This window comes from Serinus canaria, chromosome 8 (genome assembly GCF_022539315.1).
Source record: "Serinus canaria isolate serCan28SL12 chromosome 8, serCan2020, whole genome shotgun sequence".
NCBI lineage: Eukaryota > Metazoa > Chordata > Aves > Passeriformes > Fringillidae > Serinus > Serinus canaria.
In genome coordinates this window covers 14,452,496-14,475,285 of record NC_066322.1, presented here as the reverse complement: position 1 = coordinate 14,475,285, position 22,790 = coordinate 14,452,496, and the positions used below count along the sequence as shown (strand labels likewise).

Genomic DNA, 22,790 nt, shown 5'->3' with positions numbered 1-22,790 from the left:
AGCATCCAGCTGCTCACTCTCCAGTGCCCCAGGAGCTCTGGCCAGCTGGAGCAGGCTGTCCAGAAGCCCATGGAGTACCTCACCCTTGTGGGATTTCAGGGAATATGCCACTGAGCACAGCATTAGCACAGAGCTTCTTCTGCTCATGCCTGGGACTTGATGCACTTGGCTAGAATCATGGGGAAGGTTTATTACACTTTGTTTTTTTAGTGTTAATCTCATGAAAAGGCAGAGGGAGAGCACCATTTTGTAGGTACTTCAATGGCAGAATGCCATTAGAGGCTGAGAGTATCAATATGTAGGAGAAGGACTGACTTTCCATGACCAGAGGGAAGAAATGCATTAGTCTGGAAGCCTGGCTTCTGTTGCCTTTGCTAATGTGGGACATAAACCACAGCATCAGAGACTGCTTTCAGTTCTTGCCATAATCTTGGACTAACACAAATGTAGCTCCTATTTTGAGAAGAAGAGGTTCTGTGACATTAGATTCATTTCATAAGTGAGACCTAAGCAAAATTCCCAACAGGTGCTAAAATTCTTGGCATGTAGTATTCTTCAGATTGGCATTTGGTGTTTAAAAGCTCAAAAGAAGTACTTTTTCTGCTCTTACTTTCCTGGAATGCAGATCATGAAATTTGGACTTGAAAATGCAGATAAATGACACAGTGAAATGCTGTAAATTAGGGTCAGGCAGCAGCAACTTGTGTCTCTAGCAGCCAGGAGGGTTGTCCCTGGTTTAGGGGTATCTGTACTGGCATGAAGAGCCTCAGCTGCCTGGGGACACCTGTGCTTTGTTTTAAAGAGTGAGATCTTTCATATTTCTCACAGGGAATATGGAACTTAGCAAATTGTGTGCACTTGTGAAACAAGTGTCCCAGGTCCAGGGTGGTACATTGGTAGCTGAATGCTTATCTTTCTTATTTGTTTGAAGGAAGTGAGAGTAAATTGGTGTAGTTTTCTAATATTCTTCCATATCAGCCACCAAAAAAGAGAAGCAGTTATATATTGTGTTTGTGTTATTTCTGCTTTCTGGTATTTGGGAGACAGGACAAGAAAGAATAAAAATAGTTAAATTGTGCTTTTTATCTTCTCAGATGAACTTGTTCTCAGATGATCATCCTAGAGTTTTCATTGTAAAATGTTCCATTTTAGAAACAGAGCTGAAGCCATGCCAAGGAAAAAAGCAGTAGCAATCATTTGGCAGCCTCACTCTCCAGCTCTCTTGCAACCTAATTTAAATAACAGCAGGCAAATCAAGTCTATCTCTCATTCTGTACTAGCTCTAGTAAGAAATTGAGCAATCCAATTCATCTCTGCCAATGAGGAGTCACACCACACTATTTATAGGAATGTTATTGTGTGCTTTTGTCAGGATATTAAATTGCCTTTCCCTTGGATTCCTGCCTTTTGTTCTGTGGCTGGCTAAAGGAAGGCATGGCCCAGAGGATCATGTTGCTTTCTGTTACTTTGCTTTCAATTCCAAGTCATATAGTAGAAGGTTGGTGTTTTAAATGGAAGAGTTTTTTGCTTAACTGTTAGTGATCAGATCAGTTGTCATGGGCTGCCATGAACTCCAGGGTGAACTCAAGGTGAACTCCACTGAAATGGAGATCTGTGTGAGTGCCAGAAAGGTTTTGGTGTGTTATGTGCATAACACAGTCTAAGAATCTTGTGCAGTCTTCTCAAACTGCAAGCTATGATCCTCTTTATGATTAAAATTTTGTCAGAAGTGTTGAAAGAATTTATCTGGTAATTCTGAATGATAGACGATAAGACCCAGAAAGACAACTCCTTATTGTCTTAAATCTGCCTTTTATTTTCATCACAACTGATAGCTGTGTTACAGATAGCAGTGACAGGAAAAGGTGAAGAGCAGTAACCTGAAATAATTTGATCAAGACATTTAGCTTTCTTTTGAATTATGCTATAGAGGAATTCAACAATTGAGTTACCCAATTGCATAATCTTAACAGGAGTCCCAATATAGATGTTTTATAAAAGCCTCCTTCACCTTTGAAGGCACCACTAGTCTTTTGTTTCTAATCTCTGAGGACACTGAAGTCACAGATTTTTTCCCCATAGATTTCAGGATTGTTTGGTTTGGGACCTTTCACATTGAGTGCCATGTGGCAGCTCAGTGTTGTTTTCTGTAGCCTCTTTTCTTCTGTAGCCCAAAAAATGCCTGTAACTCTCAGTCCTGGCTTACACCAGAACAGAAAAGGTGGCCAGACTAGCCCAAGGATCTCCTCACAAAAGCTGTGTCCCAAACTACAGAGAATTTCACATAGCTCTCCCTGCCTGCCCTTTCCCTTTCCCTGTGTATTCCTCTGTGCTGGCCAGAAGTAGCAGTGCTGAAATGATGACAGATGAGCTCTCATGGGGTATTTCTGCCTTTGCCAGGGGTTGTGGTTATATATCAGCTCACAGGAAAGGCTTGTTCCTGAGAGGCTTTCATTTCAGGAGAAAAGCCTAAATGATTCTGGATACAGACTGTTCCTGAGTTCCCAGTCTACCATTTTCTCTTTTGCTCCAGAGAAAAGTTTTCCAAGAGAGGTTTTGATATTGATCAGTGAGTCTGAGTCAGAGACAACAAATTCTGGTATGTTTTTTCTCAAAATAGTCGAGAGAGATATGGAAGTCACAGATACTCTTTGGAGGGAAACTAAATTAACTCAGATGTGCTTCCAACAAAGTCATTTTACAAGCCCCTATTATAATCCTTTAGAACAGTCCTATGATTGAAAATCAGTCATGATTGGATGCCCTGCTCTATAAACCATGACCCAAGATGTAAGGTTCTCTACAATTCAGAAATTCACCATAGAAATGGAGGTTGGTTTCCTCTAGGCACTGCCATAGTAGTGTAGTAAACTCCTTCTGATGCCAGCCCAGCCCAAGTGCCACCAGGAAGGTTGTTATGTCTCATCCTCCCAATGCACACTGCTGTAAAGAGCCTGTCTTGATTCTTATCTAGGTCTTCCTTTGAAGTGGTCATTACTTTTAAGTTGTTATTAACTGGTTTTAATTTAATGTTCCATACCTAAACAGTCATGGTTTTTAGAATTATGGAAATAACTTCCTAACTCATCATGGATAAAATATTCTTTTCCATTTGCTCATGACATATTTAAGGATTTTTCATTTGCTTGTAAGCTAATGGATTTAAATTACCAACCTTAAATAACAAAACTCTGAATGTTTTGGCAATAGGGATTTGCTGTGTTATGCTACAATAATATAACAGGCTGTCTTTGTTCATCTATTGCTTAGAAAGATTAATTTACAAAAACACTTTAGTCTAACAATAGACCACAATAGTTCACAATTATAAACTGCTTCTAATCTTGCCTCAAACTGGTTTACTAGTGGAAGAATTTTATCTTTTAGCTTTTTTTAGTCTTGCTAGCAAGATTAATTTTTGCATATTCATCTCATAATGTGCTCAAAGCAAGTACACTGTAAATCCAGTGATCACCTAAGTCCCTCTAAGTTCATGTCTGTTGCTTGAGTAGAAGGTGGATGAAAAAAAGAGCAGAAAATATCAGCCTGCCATCTGGCTCCAGCAGAGACACTGAATGTTTTGTTTACACACTTTTTAAAAAATCTTTCTTCTTAAATTCATAATTCAACAGACCAGAAACTTATTTTATTCTTTGAAGCTTTATTTCACACTTGACACAAAATTGGTTTTCCTGCTAACAAAATGTTTCCCCTGTCCTAAAGCTTATGTAACATCTCCTTGATGACAAGCAAAAATAATGCATAATTAGTCTTCCAAATCACTTGTTCAATATTCAGGGGCCAAGAGGTCTCGATGGTCCTCCAGGAGAACTGGGAACAGAAGGTGTTAAGGTGAGTGTTTGCATTGCTCAGTACTATAGAAAACACTGAGGCAGACCATAACAGATGAAAATAAACAAAAAACCCCTCCAGCCCATCATGGCAGAAGCCAGTGATTTCCCTTTAATCCAAGAGATTTGCAAATTTCTGGCTTTTCCAGGTACTTTGAAGCATTTTCTGTAGTTACCCAGCATTTAAACTCAGAGTAACTGCATGCAGCTTATCAAGCAAATGTATGTGGAATTTACACATTGTTTGCTATTTCTCAGGGAGAAAGAGGGGATCCAGGAAAGAAAGGAGTTCCTGGGCTCATTGTAAGTATTGGAGCCAGTGCTTGTAGTAGGCTTTAACACAGTAACTCTGATTTCTGAGCTGTGTTTGGAAATTACTTGAAGCCAGCGTTGCCTTTTGATTTTTCTCTTTAACCAGGGTAAAGCTGGAAATCCAGGAGAAAGAGGAGATCAGGGTGCACTTGTGAGTATGAAATTCACTAGTACTTCTCCCCAAAAAAATCCAGAAAATCTCTCTTTGACACTTGGGTATGAGGAAGTTTATCTGTTTCAGAGCAGCTGGAAAACTTTGCAGTTTGCATTTATTCCTACAAAGAACTGGGAAGAGAAGTGCAGTTTTAAGGATGAAAGTTGTTGTAACATAGAACAATAATTCTTTGGTAGAATTTGGGGTAGGTGTGTGTTGTCAGTGTAGGGAGAGATGTAGAAATGTGTTAAATGAATATCATGTATAGGAGAAAATTCCTTCTTTTAGTGATTTTTTTGAATGGAAATCTAATGTGTTCTATTTGAGGTTTTCTTTACAAAGCAGGTTATCAGTCATCCAAATTGTACTGGATTTTCAACAAAGAGAGAAGCAAAAACCAGAAATAAAGCAGGAATAATGGTGATTTTGTTCTGCAGTTCAAACTCAGAATGTTGTTTGTTACCATACTTCTCTTGCCTTTTCTGCTCAGATTTAGGAGCTTGTTGGCTCTCATGTTTGACATGAGGGGTTTTCATTTCCTCTTCATTCACTAGAACTTTGAGATGTATTTATATACACAGAAATGAATGAAGCAAAACCTCATTAGGCTGAAAGGATGTGTAATAGCACATTTATTGCAAAGTACAGGATACAGATCTCCTACTCCCACAGCTACAGGTCCTAGAAGACAGTGTGAGATAGAAATAATATGAGAAAGGTCGAGCAGAGAGAAAAGTGTGCTGTGAACCTTCCTGATTACTTAAAAGACAGCCCCTAGGGCACTTTGGGCATACAAGCAGCACATGGATCTAAGGAGAATTACAAGGAACTGGTAACTGGTAAATGGTGGTTCATTTGTATGTAAATGAGGAAGGAATTATTCAGGACTCCCTCACCTGCCCCAGAAGCCAGTGATGTGTCAATGCATGTCAACCAGAAAAAAAGGCCACCCATACTTCATGGGTGTTTCTGTGTTAGTTACTGTATGTGCAAAACCAGGAGAGGAAGTGATGTGCTCAGAGTATGAAGGACCTGCTTTCCAGTGATTTTTTATTTTAATTTTAATTTTCCAGGGTTTGCTTGGACCTCCAGGAGCCACAGGAGACAGAGGACCAATGGGAGAGCCAGTAAGTTGATCCTTATGCCTGTTCAAAGTTTTTCCATGTATTATACAAGCTCCCTGCCAACTCAAGCTCCATTTTACTGAGATCCAGAACTGCCAGCTGTGGTTAGGTAGGAATTGTGGGGTGATTGCTCCAAAACTGCAGAGCTGGAGTCTGCCTCCCTTGCTTAGTGCAACTTTTCATAAGGAGACCTGTTAATCTTGTTGGGAAGCTGTGTACTAAGGGGGGGCACAACATAAGAGAGCATTGACCATGATCTAATGTGGCTTGACACCACACTGAGGTAGAAATCTGTGTTATGTATTAGGTAAATGTATGTGGCAATGCTTTAGTGGTGTTTTTTTAGGGAAATATTAGGATTGTTGTTCAGGAACACAGGGACCACATCTATTTGGCAGGTTGAATTTTCAAGAAGAGACTGCTGTAATAAGCCTCAGACATTCCTCTGCTGGATGGATTCTTGTTACAATGTCAAAGCCACGCTCACTTTCATGTGGCTGATATTGTTACAGAAGATCAGGCAGAACCTGCAGCAAACAAATGCACTGAGCAGCGAGATATAGCTGTGACAGGAATGGTATTGCAGCACCCTCTCTGGGGGTGAGTCAGGTTATGTAAATACAGTAAAAGAATATATGCTCTCCAAGGAGGATTTGGGAGAAGGCTCCCATTTTCTGGTGCAGAAATCGAATAGAGTAGTCAAAAATTGTGTGTTTACATTGCTCCTGGAAAGTAATTTTGCACAGTGAATTGCACACAGTTAATTTAAATCCTGAAAGTGAAGTGTTGATAAAAATTATATTAATTTTAGTACTATTAGTATTTTTCATAATATTATTTCTACTAATCCATGCTTACAGAAATTAATTGCACATTTTGAGGGCCAGAAAAACACCAACAAATTTTCTTTAGGATAGAATTGCATATTTAACTTGAGCTCCCAGCCTTAAGGAATGGCAAAATATTTCACAGAAAATGTGGTTTTCCACTAGTTATCACTGGATTCCTGTTACTACATCTCTTTCATTTATAGTATCTTATCTTTATGTTGCAACATCTGAGAGCCTTACAATGAAAGGTTTATATGTCAAATTCCTGCTGTTTTCTGGCCAAGGCTGAATTTTGGTATCAATAGCGTGCCTGTCTGCCTCACCTAATCTAAGTGGTCTACATTTCTCTGTGCTCACCATCATAGAAACTACATGTTCACTGTCAGAAGAAAAACTTATCCTATGAGCAGGGTATCTTTTCTATCAAGTGCTGAAAGAGTCAAATGTCTTCAGGAGATGGTCTGTGGAGCTTGAAAGAAGTGATAAAATGACAGAAGATGTTGTGCAACAAAGTGCATGGCTTTTTTTTTAGCTGTCTATCCAAGCAGCTTGATTTCATCCTCTGTCAGCTGGTCACTATGTGAAAGCCAGCTGCTGAGCTTTTCTGGCCCTGTCACTGGCTCTGCACAGAGCAGAAAAGCCCTAATTGTTAGTGGAGGGGCAGAGAAATATGAGTAATTACAACTATTTGTATTAACGGGATTGATCTAAATTGCATTCAAACTTTATCTGCTTGTCAGACGTTTCAGTAAAATCCTTTGCAAGTTACCTGATGTTAATGGTTAAAAGGAGTCCCCACCCTGCTATTAAATTTTGGCTTCTGAAAGTCTCAGGAGAAAGATACATTACTGATCCAGCAGCCTTATCTCCATGGTCATATGAAGAAATAGTTGATTTGTGAAGCAAACTGAAGCTTTGTGACACTTGCCTAGTGGAATTTCACAGAGTTTCTGCAAATGAAAATCAATTAACTTAGTTTAGGGTGAAGTGAGTTATCAAAGGGAAGTAACTATGGTTTTAGTAGTTCATATTTAAATGAAGATAAAAGGTAAAATAGATGCATCTGCTGGAATTCTGTCAGTAAGATGCAATTTACATTGTTTTTACAAGGGAAGAGAATATTTATAGGTCATCAGGAGGAGCAAAACCATATGCAGAGTCTGTAAGAGGAAGTGAAACAAAATAAGAGTAAATATTTGTTTAAAAGGCTTCTGTCATAAATGGAAGCAGCATCTTTCTTTTACATGAGTACTGTAGATCAAGAAAATGTTTTGAATTTAGAATGTGTTTAGGCACAGATGAGTTCCAAAAGGATAAATAGACATGAAGTTCCTTGAAGTTCCAAGATTGGTTACATGCAGAGAGCTGATTTGTCTGGGCATACATTGACAGTGGCTGTAGAATCAGCTGTAAGCTCTCACAGGCAGCTTCTGCTCCCAGCACACAAATCCTGCTCTGTGAGCTCAGATCTTGCCTGTGCAGAGAATTGGAACATGCCACTTTGGGGAATGATCCCTGGGTGTCACTGCAGTAAATTTACTCCTGACATGTAAGGCTTATCATCAAATGCTTATGCTATAGTTATCGATATTACTAAGAAGGCTCCAGCCTTTGGTCTGTTATGCCTCAGTGACTGTTCTGCCATGGTGAAGTGGTTGTTTTCAGTTAATTCCATACCAGACTGTAGGCTTTTCCACAAAGCAAACCAGACAGTCCAACAAACCTTAATTAAACAAAGTCTCAGCTAGTCAAGAGAAGAGCTTAGTTCAGATAATAATTTATTTTTGTTCTAAAAGAAAGGACATCTGTGCTATTATTTGAGATGTTATTTCAAGGTTGGTCCTGTAGCATCAAGGTTGGTACTGTAGGCCATCATGGGACTTGACTTGGATACACTGTTGTATTCAGGAGGAAGGACAATGAAACACATTTCTTTACTCCAGTTGGAAGAATTGTGAAGAGACAAACTTAACACTCTACAATATAATTTAATGTTAATTGAATAATGCATCCAAAATTTTGTTTAATGCCAGGGTCCAAGAGGACAACCAGGGGATGCTGGCTCTATTGGAGAAACGGGTTTTGAGGTGAGGCTTTAATGACTTATATAGCAATTAAAAATACTCAAACAACTGCCTAATCCTGGACAATATGTTTATAAAAAAATTTTATAAACCTACAGCTGACTTAAATATCATGAACTAGTCAGACACTCTTACTTAAAACTGTTACCAAAGAATGTCTAAAATAAGTAGCTTGTTCTGTTTTAAGCACTTCTTTGAGTTATGACATTTGTCATATAAGGTGAATGTTTAATTGAGCAAACAATTTTTTTAAAAGCACTGTTCTCCTTGCAGTTAGCAGTAAAACACCATTAATCATGTTCTTTCAATTTGTAGATAAGGGAAAGCAGCTGTAGAAAGTCTTCTTGCTCACTTCTGCTTCTGTTTTTTGCTTTATTTTTGACATTTGATTGAGAGCAATGTGACAGAATGTATTAGCAGCATTTGTAATGAAGTACCTGAGGGATGAGCTCATTTAGAGCAGGAGGGATTTGGCTTATTCAAAGAAATGCTCTTCCTCAGTCACCCAAAATCCAGACTTCTGACTTAACTACTAAGTCAGAAGTTTATGTAAACTTTACAAAAAGCAGTCTGATATCATCAACTCATTAAGGGCTGAGGTCTTCAAAAAGGGTTTAGTTCTCCAAAGGCTACTTGGCTCCAAGCCTAAAGAGAGCTGAAGTTGTCAGTCAGATTTGCAGAAGAAAGATGCTTGCTCAGCAGTAATTTATGGTGAAAGGTACAGGCTTAGGGGTTCTGCTGAATCTTCAATATGTTCCTGACCCACACTGTATTTCCTGAACTCCTTCTATACCCTTCTTTCTTTTCTATTTGGCTCTAGAAAGAACAGAGAACTATGTTGTCTTGATGTGATTTTTCAGACCTTCATGTTTACCAGTATCTCAGGCCATTCTCCTGCTTCACTTTTGGGCGTATTATTTAGTTTTTGCAAAATTATTACTAGTGATCATGTAACAGTAGCTCTTGTACCATGCAGGGACCTCCTGGCCCTGAAGGAGAACCTGGGCTGCAGGGGGAACCAGGCACAAAGGTAAATGTTGAAGTTATTCTCTCTTAAGATGTTTATATTTTCAAATTCTCATAAAAGCAAATCAGAGAGATCTGATTCGTTAGCCAAGTAGGCGGTGATACAGGAACGGGACCATTAAGAAATACTGTTATTGTCATGATGACTCCATCTGCTGTAAACCCTGTCATTGATACAAACATTGTCCTTTAAAATGGAATTATTTTCCTTGTGATATCCAGGGAGACATTGGACCTGCTGGGAAGGCTGGAGAACCAGGTGACCAAGGTCTGAGGGTAAGCTGTAGATGCAAATCTTCTTCCACATCAGAGAAGTATGTTATGAATGAAGTGAAGGGTGAGAAATACTGATTTAACAGAAGAATTCAATAAGAATTTATTTTCTGATAGCCTCTTTTTTAAAAGAAAAAATAAATGCCAGCTAACGAAGGATAGACTGGATGGCCTTCAGTTGTACCAGGAGAGGTTCAGACTGGAACCTTCAGATTAGAAGTAAAATTTTCACTGAAAGAGTGGCTAGGCATTGGAATAAGTTGCCATGGGAGGTGGTGGAGTCACAGTCTCCTGAAGTGTTTGAGAGGCATCTGGGTGTGGCACTTGGGAATATGACTTTGGTGGTGCTGGGACTGATGGTCTTGAAGCTTTCTTTCAACCTTGATGATTCTGTGTGATTGTGTGATTATAGTGTTGAAATATTTCTAATGGTAAATGGCCCTACAGTAAACATACCAATATAGTAGTTATCCACATAAACATGGAAGTTTCAGGACAGAACAGGTATATTTTTGAGGTTACTGTAATTACATGTTATATACTCTGAATCCAAACAAAATCTCAGTGCCACTGTCTAAATCTCCAGGGTTATATGGGCATAGTATTGCATCATTTTTCTAATGCTGATCATCTTTTTTGTTTTCTTGCATTGGATATTCATGGGCTGTGACACTGAAGATAAATCAACTGTAACAGCAACTGAAAGTTGTCCAAAAGATAATAAATATGTATAAAACTTGCCAAGAAATATAGGCAATAACTTTGTTTTCAACTGTTGCTTTCTGTAAGGGTGAACCAGGGCCTCCAGGAGAAGATGGTGTTCAAGGAAAAGATGGCCCAAAGGTACAATACATTTTTGCAGCTGGTGTAAAGTACTCTAATTGGTCTAGGGACCCAAATCTCCCTTTTATCCTAGGTCAGCACCAGATCAACTGAGCCCAGTTGAGTGCACTTAGTTTGAACATAGGAGGTCCTGTAAAGTACGGGCTTTTGGGTACACATCTAGCTTGCAAGGGCTGCAAAGCTGAATGGCTTGACAAAGAAAAGCAAGCTTTACCTGAGTAGAGCTTTTGTCTGTGGTGACTGGAGTTCTGGAGGAAGCAAGCCCAAGGCTACTCTGCTCCCCAAATTAGATCAGTGCTGTGCCAGGAACTGTGAGAGGTGCCAGGATAGGGGATGTCATAGAGAACAGCCTCAGATATTTGGTGATGGATGAGGCAAAATGTGGCTGCAGGAGTGTAGGAATGGGATAGAAAGGGCTTTACCCTAACTTAGAGCCTGATCTGAATTTGACTGGTAAGGTTCACATCAGTTTCAGTGTGCTTTTTTTCCAAATTTAGAGATCCAGAATTCCCTTTCCTTATGAACAAATAATTCTGTAGAAGCAGGCTGACTAAGGGATTTTGGGTTTTTTTTAACTGTGTTTTAGGGTGACCCTGGAGACCAGGGACTTGTTGGAGAAGGTGGTGAAAAAGGAGAGATGGGATTAGCAGGAATTGCTGGGCCCCCTGGTGAACCCGGCCTAATGGGAATTCCTGTAAGTGTTTTTGGTTGAAATGGACTTCTTGCTTGTTTGCTTTTAGTAAACAAAGTTAATTTTTCTTTCTTCCTTTATTTTTGATTTTCCTGGTTTTCTATGTAATTAGTGATGACCATATTTAAATAAGCTTCCAATGTGGTTCAGGATTGGTAGAGAGAGGAGACAAATGCTTTTCCTATCTTAAATCTGGGGCCTCTTGGCAAGTAATGATTCCTCACCATCTGTCATCCAGACACATGTACCACACAACCTGGAGCTCTCACTTCAGATCTCTCCTCTCCAAACAATGTGGCATCAAACATACACAGATCAAATAGTAGACAAGCATTAGAATTCACAGACAACACTGTTAGATCAGTTTGCCTATTTGTTCTGGCATCACTCCTAGCAACTAAAATCTGTCCATGAAATTGCATGCATCTTCTTCTTGAGAACTAATTTTGGAGCACAGCTTCCAAAGCAGGTATTGCAGCTTCAAATCAGACCAGCTTCCCTTACTAAAAACCATCATGTTCCCATCTGCAGTCCTCTGGCTGCCTTCTGTGTAGCTCTTATGTGATGGTGGGGTCTGACAAAACATTGGTTGGAGCTCCAGCTGTTCATGGCTGGGAGCATTGTCCACTCTGTCCTCTAAGCATCAGTGCTACATTCTGCTGTCTTTTGTCCTGGGTTCTTCACTGTTCTCTACTTCGCTAGGAAATGAAAAAAGTGTTCTTTTGGTTGTTGGCACCCTTAGTGCACTGCAGAACAAGTTTTGTTTCTTTGACTCTTTTGAATTGGTGGTTCTGGGGAGTATTGGAAGTTTCATATGTTGAAATAGTTGTAAAACAGCTCAACCCTGGCATCTCTACACTTTATGTAATTATACTTGTGTACAATAATCAACATCAGCAGTGCTTCTGTGCCTCAGTGAGACAGGCAGGTCTGGCAATTCGATTTTTGGGAGGATGTGGTTAGGGAGGGATTTTTCACGTTTTTGTTCTGCATGTTCCAAAGGCAGCTGTAGAGCTGCCTTCTTCTCCACTCATCCTCCCTGGCATCTGGGAGTGTACACATCACAGTTCTGGTTTGACCTCATTCTAGGGATGCAGACAGATCATAATATCCTAGTCTAAACATGGAAATCATTTTCCTATGGCCCATTGTCTGAGTGTTTTCTTGAAGGGGAGAGTAATATTACATTTTCCCAAAACAGTAACTTACAAAGCAACAAATGAGCTTCCCAAATCTGTAAAGTAACATTTTCTGTGTGGACAAGATTTAATGGGTTTTTTTCTCCCTTATTTGCAGTGCATTTCCACTACTTTGCTAAATAATCCCTGAAACTTGCCCACTTTTTATGCTATAATTGAGACAGCTCCACTAACTTGCTTGCAGACACAGTTAATGACATTTCTCCTCCCACCCCTCTGTTTTACCAAAGCCTTCTTAGTTATGCACTTTGGAGCAGAGGTTAAACATGTTTCCAGGCCTTTCTCAATCATTTCTTTTTCTGTCTCTAATAAATCTATAGGGCCCTGAAGGAACACCAGGAAATCCAGGTCAGAGGGGCCGTTTGGGAAAGAAGGTAGTATTTTTCATCTTCCCCAGTTCCCTTCCTTTTATCTGAAACTCAGATTTACATTACAGAATTCCATTGAACCAAATCTATCCCTGTTTTGTGTCATGCCTCAAGCCAATTTTTTACTTGTTAGCCATAGCAATTAGAATTGTCATCATTTTGCAATCAATAACATTCAAGGTCCTAGGAAATTTAAATTTGTATCAAGATGTGGTTTTGCAACTCAGAACAGTTTCTGCTTTAAGCTTTGGCTAAAAGAAAACAAAAACATAATGGGAAGGTTTAGCAGAGAATCTTTTATGCTGCAGAGTTCTGGGCTCAGACATTCCAATAACTACAGTAAATAACATACAGTAAATGTCATACCTATTAAATAATGCTGTTATACAATTTGATTAACCATCAACTTTGAAACTTAGTGTCAGTCTCTTAGTATTTTTAATACAATAATTCCAACAGGGGGAAAAGGGACAGCTTGGCCCTCCAGGAGAAACAGGACCTGCTGGTGATTCTGGCCAACCTGGAAAAACTGGTCCTAAAGGTGCAAGAGGAACTCGAGGTCCCGTGGTTAGTACAAAACATTGTTACTTACAGAGCTCTTTCAGCATCAGAATGAGACCTGTTCACCTTTCCAGACAGAAACCTGGGGCATGGGGCTGGAAGGAGCCACATCAAAAATCAAGGGGTTTGCTATCACACACCATCAGCTTTAGCCATGGCTGAAACAAAGCACTTCAGATGAAGGCTACTAGTCCTGTCAAAAGGAATCTGGTCCAAAGTGAACTGAATTAAGCCTGTTCCATTAACTTTTAGCTCCTTTCATAGTAAGCTCCCCAAGCTTGCTCCATACTGTGTGGCAGATGCACAGCAGCATCCAGGCTCCACCCTGGAGAGGCAAAGTGCCTGTCTCAGTCCAATCCTGTGGCCACTGAATGCAGCTGTGTGCTCCTGAGCACATGAAGTACAGAAGCAGAGTTTACCACCTAATGGCCAGTATTTTCAAGAGAAGCAGTCAACTTTCTGAGGTGATGAGCACCCCCTGCTTCCCTTGGCATACTAGCACTTACAGAGAGTTCTTCCTCACCTCTCAAAGCTCAGATCCAAAGACTATAAGGTTAGGACTCAAAACATTGACCATCTTTTCCACAGAAGAATGAAAAGCCCCCTATTCTTTAATAAATGAAGTAGGACCTACAAGAAAGTTGTCCATGGTGTCAAATGTCAATATTTCAAGATTTTCCTAAGTGCTTACTTTACATAGTAGGCATTGTTGTAGCACTCTACAAAGGAGCTCCTTTCTCTCTCACTGATTACTGCATTTAACAGGGACATCTAGGAGGAATGGGACCTGAAGGAGAGCCAGGAATTCCAGGCTATGGGGTACGTTTTTTACTGAATTCATGTACACATACATCCCAAAGGAAGTCTGTGGTACTCTAATTTCAAATATCCTAGGAATCTGCTTCTAGACTACACAAATATTTTCAGGACAGCCAGATACTCATGTATGTTTAGATGGTGTGTTTGCCTACTCAGAAATGTTAACCTTAAGCAAGGTTGCCTGGTTTTTGTTAGTTTGCTCACAGGGGGGTTTACCACAAACTTTAAATTGCTTTTTATTCAGAAGGGGTGAGATACATTGGATAAAGTTCCTCTAAAACTACCATAGCTATTCATTATAAAGAGAGTTCAGCAATCACCACCCCCTCTGCTTACTGTCTGGCCATGTAGTTTCCATTTAAGTAACAGAAACTGATTGAATGAGGTTGGTTGAAGGACATAAAGATACTGTGGCTTTCACTGAAAAATAACTATGAAATCATCATAGATGGATTGTGTCATCCTCTTAGAGAGCAGACTGTCCAGTCTCTTTTCCTAAGAGCACTCATCACTAACCCCAGCCTTGAAGCAAGAACCAGCCCAGCTCCTATCACCTGAATTGAGCCCTACCAGAACATGTAGTTTGCCAAAATGCACAGAGCTTTTCCTGCACATAGTCCATTTTCTGCCATTGATTTTGTCATCATAACATGATTTAAAATAATTTTCAAGCAGAAAAAGAAATGTAGCTAGAAGCTAAAAGAAATTTTAGAATTAGATATTTCTTTAATTATTTGTTTTAAAATAATTTGTGTTTGGTTTGCTTCTTTAGGGTCACCAGGGTCCTCCAGGGCCCTCAGGGCCCCCAGGCCCCAAAGGAGAAAAGGTATGAACATGGGTTTTAGTGATGTGTTTTGTGAAGTTATAAAGGGAGGAAATGTTACTGCACACCCACTGTTTTCCACAGCAAGCAGCAAAAGCCACCATTTGCAGTATTTGTTAGTGTTGTCAAAGACTAGGAAAAGAAATGCAATGTGAGGAAATGGGTCATTCAGAGCTGGAGTCCACAATTCCACTGTTAGAATGTTTGAGGTTTGAAAGCACAAGGTACCCATTGTACAGAGCACAGTCCATTGTATCAGACAGCAGCACTGCCCTCAGCGAGCACTGCTGACAAAAATAATCAGTGCAGAACCAGCTAAATATTTACTTAACTCTGAGCCTGTGAGTACACCCACAGATCTGCCTGAAAGTCCAGCTAGGATGGGCAAATGTCTGTGGTTAATAGAAAATGTTAGGGACAGGATGTAGCCTCAGTACTGCTATTTTAGTGTCAAATTTATTGTTTTTCTCTCAAGTCTCAAATCCTGAAAGCAGATTTGTATGCTCACTGAAAGCCTTGTGACCCCAAGAAGGCAGGTACATGGATTCACTTCATGAAGATGGGATTGGAGCCACCCCTGACTCAGAGATACAACCTGGAGCAAGTTTTGCAATAAATACTCTGCATAGGCATTTAGTGGCTGATGTTGTAAATAGGTTTTGATATGATTTAAGAAACAATAACTGCAAACTGATTTGTTGACAGCTAGGTGTTTACGTTGCTGGGTCACTTCTGAAAAACCACTTTATGCACTGTAGAAGTCCTTAATCATATTTAAATTGTGATTCTCTTTGCATTACTATTGCTTGGTATCATCTGGAATAGATAATCTTTTGTTCATTAACTTGGAAGGCAGTTATTTCATATTTAAATTTTAATCAACTTCAGACTTAACGTTGGAGTCTTCTGTTCTCTTGTTTTTCTTTCTATTAAGTGTGTTTCTCAAAATAGTGGAAGAAATTTTCTTTTTCCCTTGTCAAATATCCTGTTTATCCTTTTTTTCATTAAACAGTGGCACGATTACATGGATATTGTTCAGCTAATTGTTGGTTTTTTCTTATATCTGCCTTTGAGAATAAAGCAAATATTTAGGGGTTTTTTTTGGTCCTTAATGTCTTTGGGACATTTAGGGAATGTTCAAATGGAGTTACCATATCCATGATATTAAACCATAAGCATCATATTCACTTTCAACATCCTTACATCTTCTCTGCTTTTTTATTAGCATTTGAACTTATGTGCATGGTAGATGAAGTTGAACTTCCAAGTTAACATTTTTTAATACTTCTCTTTGGTTTAGGGTTACCCAGGTGAAGACAATACAGTCCCTGGACTACCCGGGCCCATAGGTGAACCAGTAGGTCTTTCTTTCTCAAAAAAATTATATCAGTGCATCTCAAGACTAGAGAAAATGCATTTATTTCTGAAGCTATAGATCATTGTATCAGGATTCAGTACTAAAGTATAGAATAATGGTCCTTTAATGAGTAGTCTCAGTCTGAAAATGCTGCTGTGTGCTCTTTCCTGCTTAAACATCTGTGCCTTCTATTTAATTACATAATGCCATTAGTCTGTGTTTAGATCAGCACATTTTAGAAAAGAATTTTACCTTCTCTGTTTATCCTGTTATACTTAATTGCCTTACTAATCAAAAATACATTATCCCTGCAAACTAATTCAGCTGCATTTTGTAACCATTTTTGTACTGAATTCATATGTAGAGTGTATTTCTGCAGCATTTATGAACCTGTCAAAATTATCAGTACAAACTTCATAATTAAAGCAGATTCTGAGTACAGCAAGTCATTTCAGAAAAGAATCCAATTTTTAAAGGGCTGTCTTACAGAAGCCATCAGAGTGTTTTCCCTGCATGTCTTGAAACCAGAGTCACCTCATTTATTCATTCAGATTTTAAATTCATATATATATATGTATATTTATATATAAGTATAAATCTGGAGAAGTTCCACTGAGGTCAGTCCTCCCTCCTGTTTCATTGAGCACCATCTAGTATTCATCTTTTAGCTTCTACTCTTCAGTTACAAAAAATTTTAGGCTGTGGCTACTGTCTGACTGCAATGCATTCTGTTTAGGAAAAAAAATCACATTTATTTCTTTAGCCAAGCTACCCTTTATGTTTGTATTCCTCATTTCCCTCTCATGGATAATTGAAGAGAAATCCCAGCTGTCTGTGCATATTTCACTGCCGCATTGTATTCAGTTCAGCTGTTTCATTTTGCTCCCTGGTTTGCTCTCTAGGGTCGAAGTGGTGAACGGGGAGATAGAGGAGAGCCTGGTGGTGAGGGCTACAAGGTAACACCTCTTGGGTTTTAGTCTTTTTATTTGAGCATGGCATGCTCTGCAGAGATGTGCAGTAATGCAGCAGCAGTGTGCAGAGATGCCTGTGCTGGTCCCTCACTGCACTGCTGCCCTCCTGGAGCATGTTGGAGCATCTTTCCTGTGGGGACATGGGAGATGCAGCTCCTCAGCTGAGGAGACTCCAGTGACCTTAGTGTGTATAAATACCTGATGGGAGGAAATTAGGATGAGGTAGACAGACTTGTCTCTATAGTGTCCACTGACAGGACAGGAGGCAAAGGGCAAAAACTGAACACATAAAATTCCTTTTGAAATGACTTTTTTTTTTTTACTGAGAGAATGACTGAGCCCCAGAACAGGCTGCCCAGAGAGATTGTGGGGTCTCTATCTGTGGGAATACTGGAAACTTGACTAGACATGGTCCTGGACAATCATTTCTAGCTGGCCTTGCTTGAGAAAGACCCTTTTAACATAAACAGTTGTGTTTCTGTAATACTCTATTAGTTAACATTTTTCTCAGACATTTAAGTACTACTTATTTTAAATCTAATCATTAAAATATTCATGAATTGTATTCAGTCTTTCAGCACATAAAAATTATTCATTAATTCTATTCAGTCTTTCAGCACATAAAACTTGGATGGTAACTCATGCTTATCACTGATGCAGTTCACTGCAATACAAGAGAGACAGTCCTTGACACAGAATATCCAAGTTACACAGAAATACAGACATAGTAATGAATGCATGAACCAAATCTATGCTTACAGAAGTGCAGAAATGTTTAAACAATATGTGATTCCCACTTGCAGCTTGGAGTAGAGAATGTAAAGAATACAAGCTCTGTAGAGTTTGATCTTGGAGGTCTGACCATACTTTTTCTAGGTTGTGTCAATGAATCTGGGTCCAGCTGACACCTCCCAGGAGGCAAACTTTCCTTTACAAGGAAATCTGCAGCTCCCTGAGCATGGCAGCCTGAGTTACTGGACTGCAATATGTTCTATTTTCTCCTTCCCAGGGTCATACAGGCCTTCCAGGGCTTAGAGGACCTGTTGGACAACAAGGACCTCCAGTAAGTATTTCAAACAAGGGAGATTTCTCTATTGACTCTTGAAAATATCTGTTCATTTGCATTCAAATGATTCCTTGCATTTATTTAATGTATCTTCTTTTCAAAGGGAGAGCCAGGTGAATTGGGAGAACAAGGACTAAAAGGAGAAAGAGGTTCAGAAGTAAGTAGAAAAAAGTAAACCTAAACTGCACTTCCTTGGAATTTGTGGGGTTTTGTGGTTCACTGGCTATTCTTGGAAAATTACTCCATAAGGCTAAAACTGAGTGTTTGATTTTCCTTTTCATACCTGTAGGGACTAAAATAAATATAAAGTGGAAAATTGCATCATGATCTTGGTTAGTAAATAGGTGTTATTTGATAGGTAAGTAGTTTTATTTTGGAGAGATATCAAGCATTATGAGAAGCTCTTTTGGAAACGTTGAGTGATATTTAATTATCCCCTGAAGTGGAGTTCCTTGTGTTAAAGTAGCTCTGGAGGCCAGCTGGGATTTTGCTGCTCTGATCTGTAAATGAAGCCTCCTGGTACTGCACTGCACTGAGTTTGCAGAGACCTGGGAATAAGGAATTTGCTACAGAACACTGGAGCCATAATGACAGAGCAAGTCATGACAAAGATCAGAGACCAAATCTTTCTCTTTAGAAATATTAGTTCATCTTGATGGTGTGTTGAAAATTGCCAAAAGTGTTTATTTTCTTCCATGGACTGAATGCCATTGGCTTTTGAGATTTCAAAAGCTTTAGGCTAAAAGATTTCTTAAAATACCAATTACCATTGCAATTTAAATGGGATATTTTGTCTGAGAAGTTCCATGAAGCAACTCTGTTAGAGTTTCAAAATTTTGTAGGCAACTACAGGAATCTGTAGTAGACTGGAAGTGACTGAAGCAACAGAAAGGAAACGTGGTGTGGAGACACTGTGAACATGCACTCCAGCTGTGAACTCAGATTATTGCTTTTACAAACTATTCTCAGCCCAGGACAAAATCAGCAGTTCCTCTTGAAGAAATGTTTTCTTTGTCTTGCAAAGACCCCTCAGATCAATTCTGCCATTTACAAATGTGGAACCAATGTCCAGCATGGAGCTGCCCATAAGAGCTTAGAGATTTCCACAGAAGTGTTAGGAGTGAGAGCAGGGACAGAGTCCCAGCTGCAGTGCCATTCCTGGTGCTGCAAAGCTAATCCCACAAACTGCAATGCTGAATCAGCTGGGCTTTCTTTACATGCATCCAGAAATCTTAATGAAAACAATATTATGTTATTTAAATATGCACATTCCAGTTCTGACTTCTTCATGCCATTGTTAACCAAAAAGGTGTTAAATTGACAATAGAACAACACTTTTCTGGTTTTGTCATATTTGCATAATTATAAAATATTTACACTTAAAATAACCCACCCTTTTTCACATTATTGCATATTGTGTCACATTGCAGCATAGTAGTGATAGCATAACTTTTGCTTTAAGAAGTGTTTTTGAAATAGTCTGGAAAATCTTGGAAAGCTTTTTCTACTTGTTCTATGCTAAAAAGTGTTACTATTGTCCCTGTTCTTCAGTGGTTGCATCTTTTAGAGGTAGGATAAAATTGGTGCTATAAATCTTTATACTCTGTGCAGACTATCCTGTAACAAAGTTCTCTGGGAAGCTTTTAACCATTCTTTTCTTCCTTGGTGCAGGGCCTCCTGGGTCACTAAACCACTTACAAGATGTTATGTGCTCTGGATCTCTCAGTTTTCTAAGACTACCAATTTCTAGATCAGTCAAGATGAAAATAATTCTGGTTTGAAGCAAATTTTATCTTTTGTGTAGATCTTAGATAAAAACAAATGTTCACATCTGTGATGAGTGACCCTATTGTCTTCTGGTATTCTCTTCCACAGACATTCAGTGCATTTACATTGCCTACTTTTCATGACTTCCCTTTTGAAGAGTGCAGGAAATGCTGTAGAAGTTCACTTCCCCACAGAGGGGGGGCTGATACAGGGGAAATTGCCAGATTCATGATGAAAAACATTTTATGATTATTGTTGGAAAAGTTTTAAAAACTGGTTCACAACAGGGAAAAAACATTCACAATTCTGTCAAAAATGTATTTGCTTTTACTTGAAAAACTTTCTGCTGTCTCCTGAAATGTGAATAGTCTGGTCCAAAGCCAGGCAATGTCAACATGAATACTAGAGGGGAACAGTCCTCTGCTCTTCTTAGGGGATTGACTTTAGGACATTTGTCAGTTCACAAATATTTGTGACTTCTAGGGACCTACAGGGAAGAAAGGAGCAACAGGTCAACCAGGCAAAGCTGGAATTCCTGTAAGTAACAAAATTCTACAGCCTATTTTCAAATTATAAAACAAAGAAAATACTAACTAATACAACCAAAACTGAATCATGTCAGGGTTACCAGAAGGTCTTGTGTCACTCTAAAGAACCTTTTTATTATCCAGGAAGTGTAAAGGATCCCCTGTCATTTTTGAATATTCATGATTTTTGAAATTTTGTTAAATTATACTGAATTATATTCAGTTACTCAGCATATGGAAGTGATGTGCAACTAACAAGGTCCTTACCACTGGTGAAGTTATTTAGTTAGTCCATTTGTGGAGTCCATTTGGAAGTTATCTCATTATATTGCACAGAACTGTACTGGTGTTCACTTCTGACCCCATCAGTTCTTTGATCCACTGCAGCCTACAGATGTTTGGATCCATATGTCCATGATGGATACATGTGCTAAATGCCTTGAGGCTTATTTATTTCTCTAGCTTGCCCTGAGCTGAAATGTTAATGTTTTTTCTTGAGTTACTGCAGAGGAGCTGCCTTGCATGCCCTTCTCCCTGAGGGAGAAAACAGAGCAGGAAGCAGTAGGTGTCCTGTAAACACAATGAAGAACAAAATGCATCAAGGTTATTTTGGTCCCCTAATAAATAATGTCACACAAGCACATACTGTAAATAACTTTTACTGCCTCACATCAAAACATTGTCAGGAACTGGAGAAAAGCAGCTGTTGCACAGAGCTTGTACCTGCTGGGCAGAGTGCAAGAGGAGGCTTTTGAAGAAAAGGAACTGTGTGTCCTTTGTAAACACTCAACATTTTCTTTTGGAGAGCTGCAGGGATCATTCAGCCTGCAAAGGAAAAGGAGGAAAGTGGGACATACAGAGAAATGAGGAGAAGGCAGTGAAACTAGAACTTGGGGAAGTTTCAAAGCACATCCCAAATCAGGCTTTTTTTGTGCAAGTAGAGCAACAGTTACCACAAATTTGCCATATTACAAATTTCTATTTTTGATATGTTCAAATTTGAACAGCATAAATTTGTGAAAGTCAGTACTGAGCATTTAGTAAAATAAAGGGTGAAAAGGTATATGGCTGGGTTTTTTCCAGGGATAAATAGATGGCTTTATCAGGATTCCTCACTTCAGTTTAAGAATTGACACTCTCAGGCATCTTCCAGGCCTGGCACACAAATCAGTCCCAGGATTTCAGCTGAAGTTGCTCAGATCTCATGGCAGGGCAAGTCTAAGGTTAAACCAGTAGAATTCTAAACCAAACATCCTAACTCAGAGCTCCCTCTGCAACTATTCCTTCATATCACTGGGTCTGTTGTTATGTAGGGTTTGGGAAATTCTGGGACTGAAATCCAGTTATAGGAGGGTGAAGATGAAGAGAGCAAACAGTGCTATATTTGATTTTTTTTTCAAGGGAAAACCAGGGCCACCAGGGCAGAAAGGAGTAGTTGGGTACCCTGGACCAGAAGGCATTCCTGGGAACCCTGGAAAGACTGGGCTGTCAGGGAAGCCTGGCCCTAAGGTAAGTTGCTTTCCACATTTCCTCTATGTCATTTTGCATTTTACAGAATTTTCCAGGGCTAAGGAAATTCTCAGTTCCCTGAGTATCCTGGAAATTAGACCAATTTTTTTATTTTCTTTCTCTTTTGCTCCTGATATTCCAGCCAGGATACAAAGTTAGCATAAGGGAAGTGTGCTGTGAGAACAGTTTCATTGGAATATGACAGAAGTAACTACAGCCAAGTGAAAGTCATTTCTTAGAGTGGCTGCACAAATCTGGTCTTGAAAATTAGCCTGAGACTATTTCCTCTTAGGGTCTGAGATAATCCCACATTTCCTTATTGCCTTTCTAACCTATGTCTCTCCACCTAAATAATTATGAAGCTTTGTCCAAAAGCAGTGAAACAGAGTATTAGGTATGTGAGGTATCTAAAAGCATCCTTGGAAATGGGTTTTTTGTCTGACTGTTCTTTGCTGTGGGCCAAAGGTGGTGACCCGCTGCCACTGGGAGCAGTGACACAGCTCTTCAATCAGTCCCTCCAGAGAGGGGGAGAAGATTCCTTGAGTAGTTCTCATCATTGACAGACTGACCATTTCCATTTCCAGTATGAATTTCTCAGTATTCTCCCCAGATGGACCAGTAATTGTCATAAAAGA

At 39.4% G+C, this 22,790-nt stretch overlaps 1 protein-coding gene across 2 annotated transcripts in view; it reads left to right on the top strand.

The window, feature by feature from the left end:
* COL24A1 (collagen type XXIV alpha 1 chain) overlaps nt 1–22,790 on the top strand; it is a 121,944-nt gene that overhangs the window by 82,569 nt on the left and 16,585 nt on the right. For both annotated transcript variants that reach the window (XM_030226696.2, XM_018912278.3), the window contains 19 exons: nt 3,799–3,852; nt 4,110–4,154; nt 4,270–4,314; nt 5,391–5,444; nt 8,305–8,358; nt 9,332–9,385; nt 9,604–9,657; nt 10,444–10,497; nt 11,084–11,191; nt 12,708–12,761; nt 13,215–13,322; nt 14,082–14,135; nt 14,908–14,961; nt 16,259–16,315; nt 17,218–17,271; nt 18,296–18,349; nt 18,456–18,509; nt 20,603–20,656; nt 22,048–22,155. In XM_030226696.2, the coding sequence (XP_030082556.2) occupies nt 3,799–3,852; nt 4,110–4,154; nt 4,270–4,314; nt 5,391–5,444; nt 8,305–8,358; nt 9,332–9,385; nt 9,604–9,657; nt 10,444–10,497; nt 11,084–11,191; nt 12,708–12,761; nt 13,215–13,322; nt 14,082–14,135; nt 14,908–14,961; nt 16,259–16,315; nt 17,218–17,271; nt 18,296–18,349; nt 18,456–18,509; nt 20,603–20,656; nt 22,048–22,155 (1,173 nt within the window). The remainder of the gene's footprint in view (nt 1–3,798; nt 3,853–4,109; nt 4,155–4,269; nt 4,315–5,390; nt 5,445–8,304; nt 8,359–9,331; nt 9,386–9,603; nt 9,658–10,443; nt 10,498–11,083; nt 11,192–12,707; nt 12,762–13,214; nt 13,323–14,081; nt 14,136–14,907; nt 14,962–16,258; nt 16,316–17,217; nt 17,272–18,295; nt 18,350–18,455; nt 18,510–20,602; nt 20,657–22,047; nt 22,156–22,790) is intronic.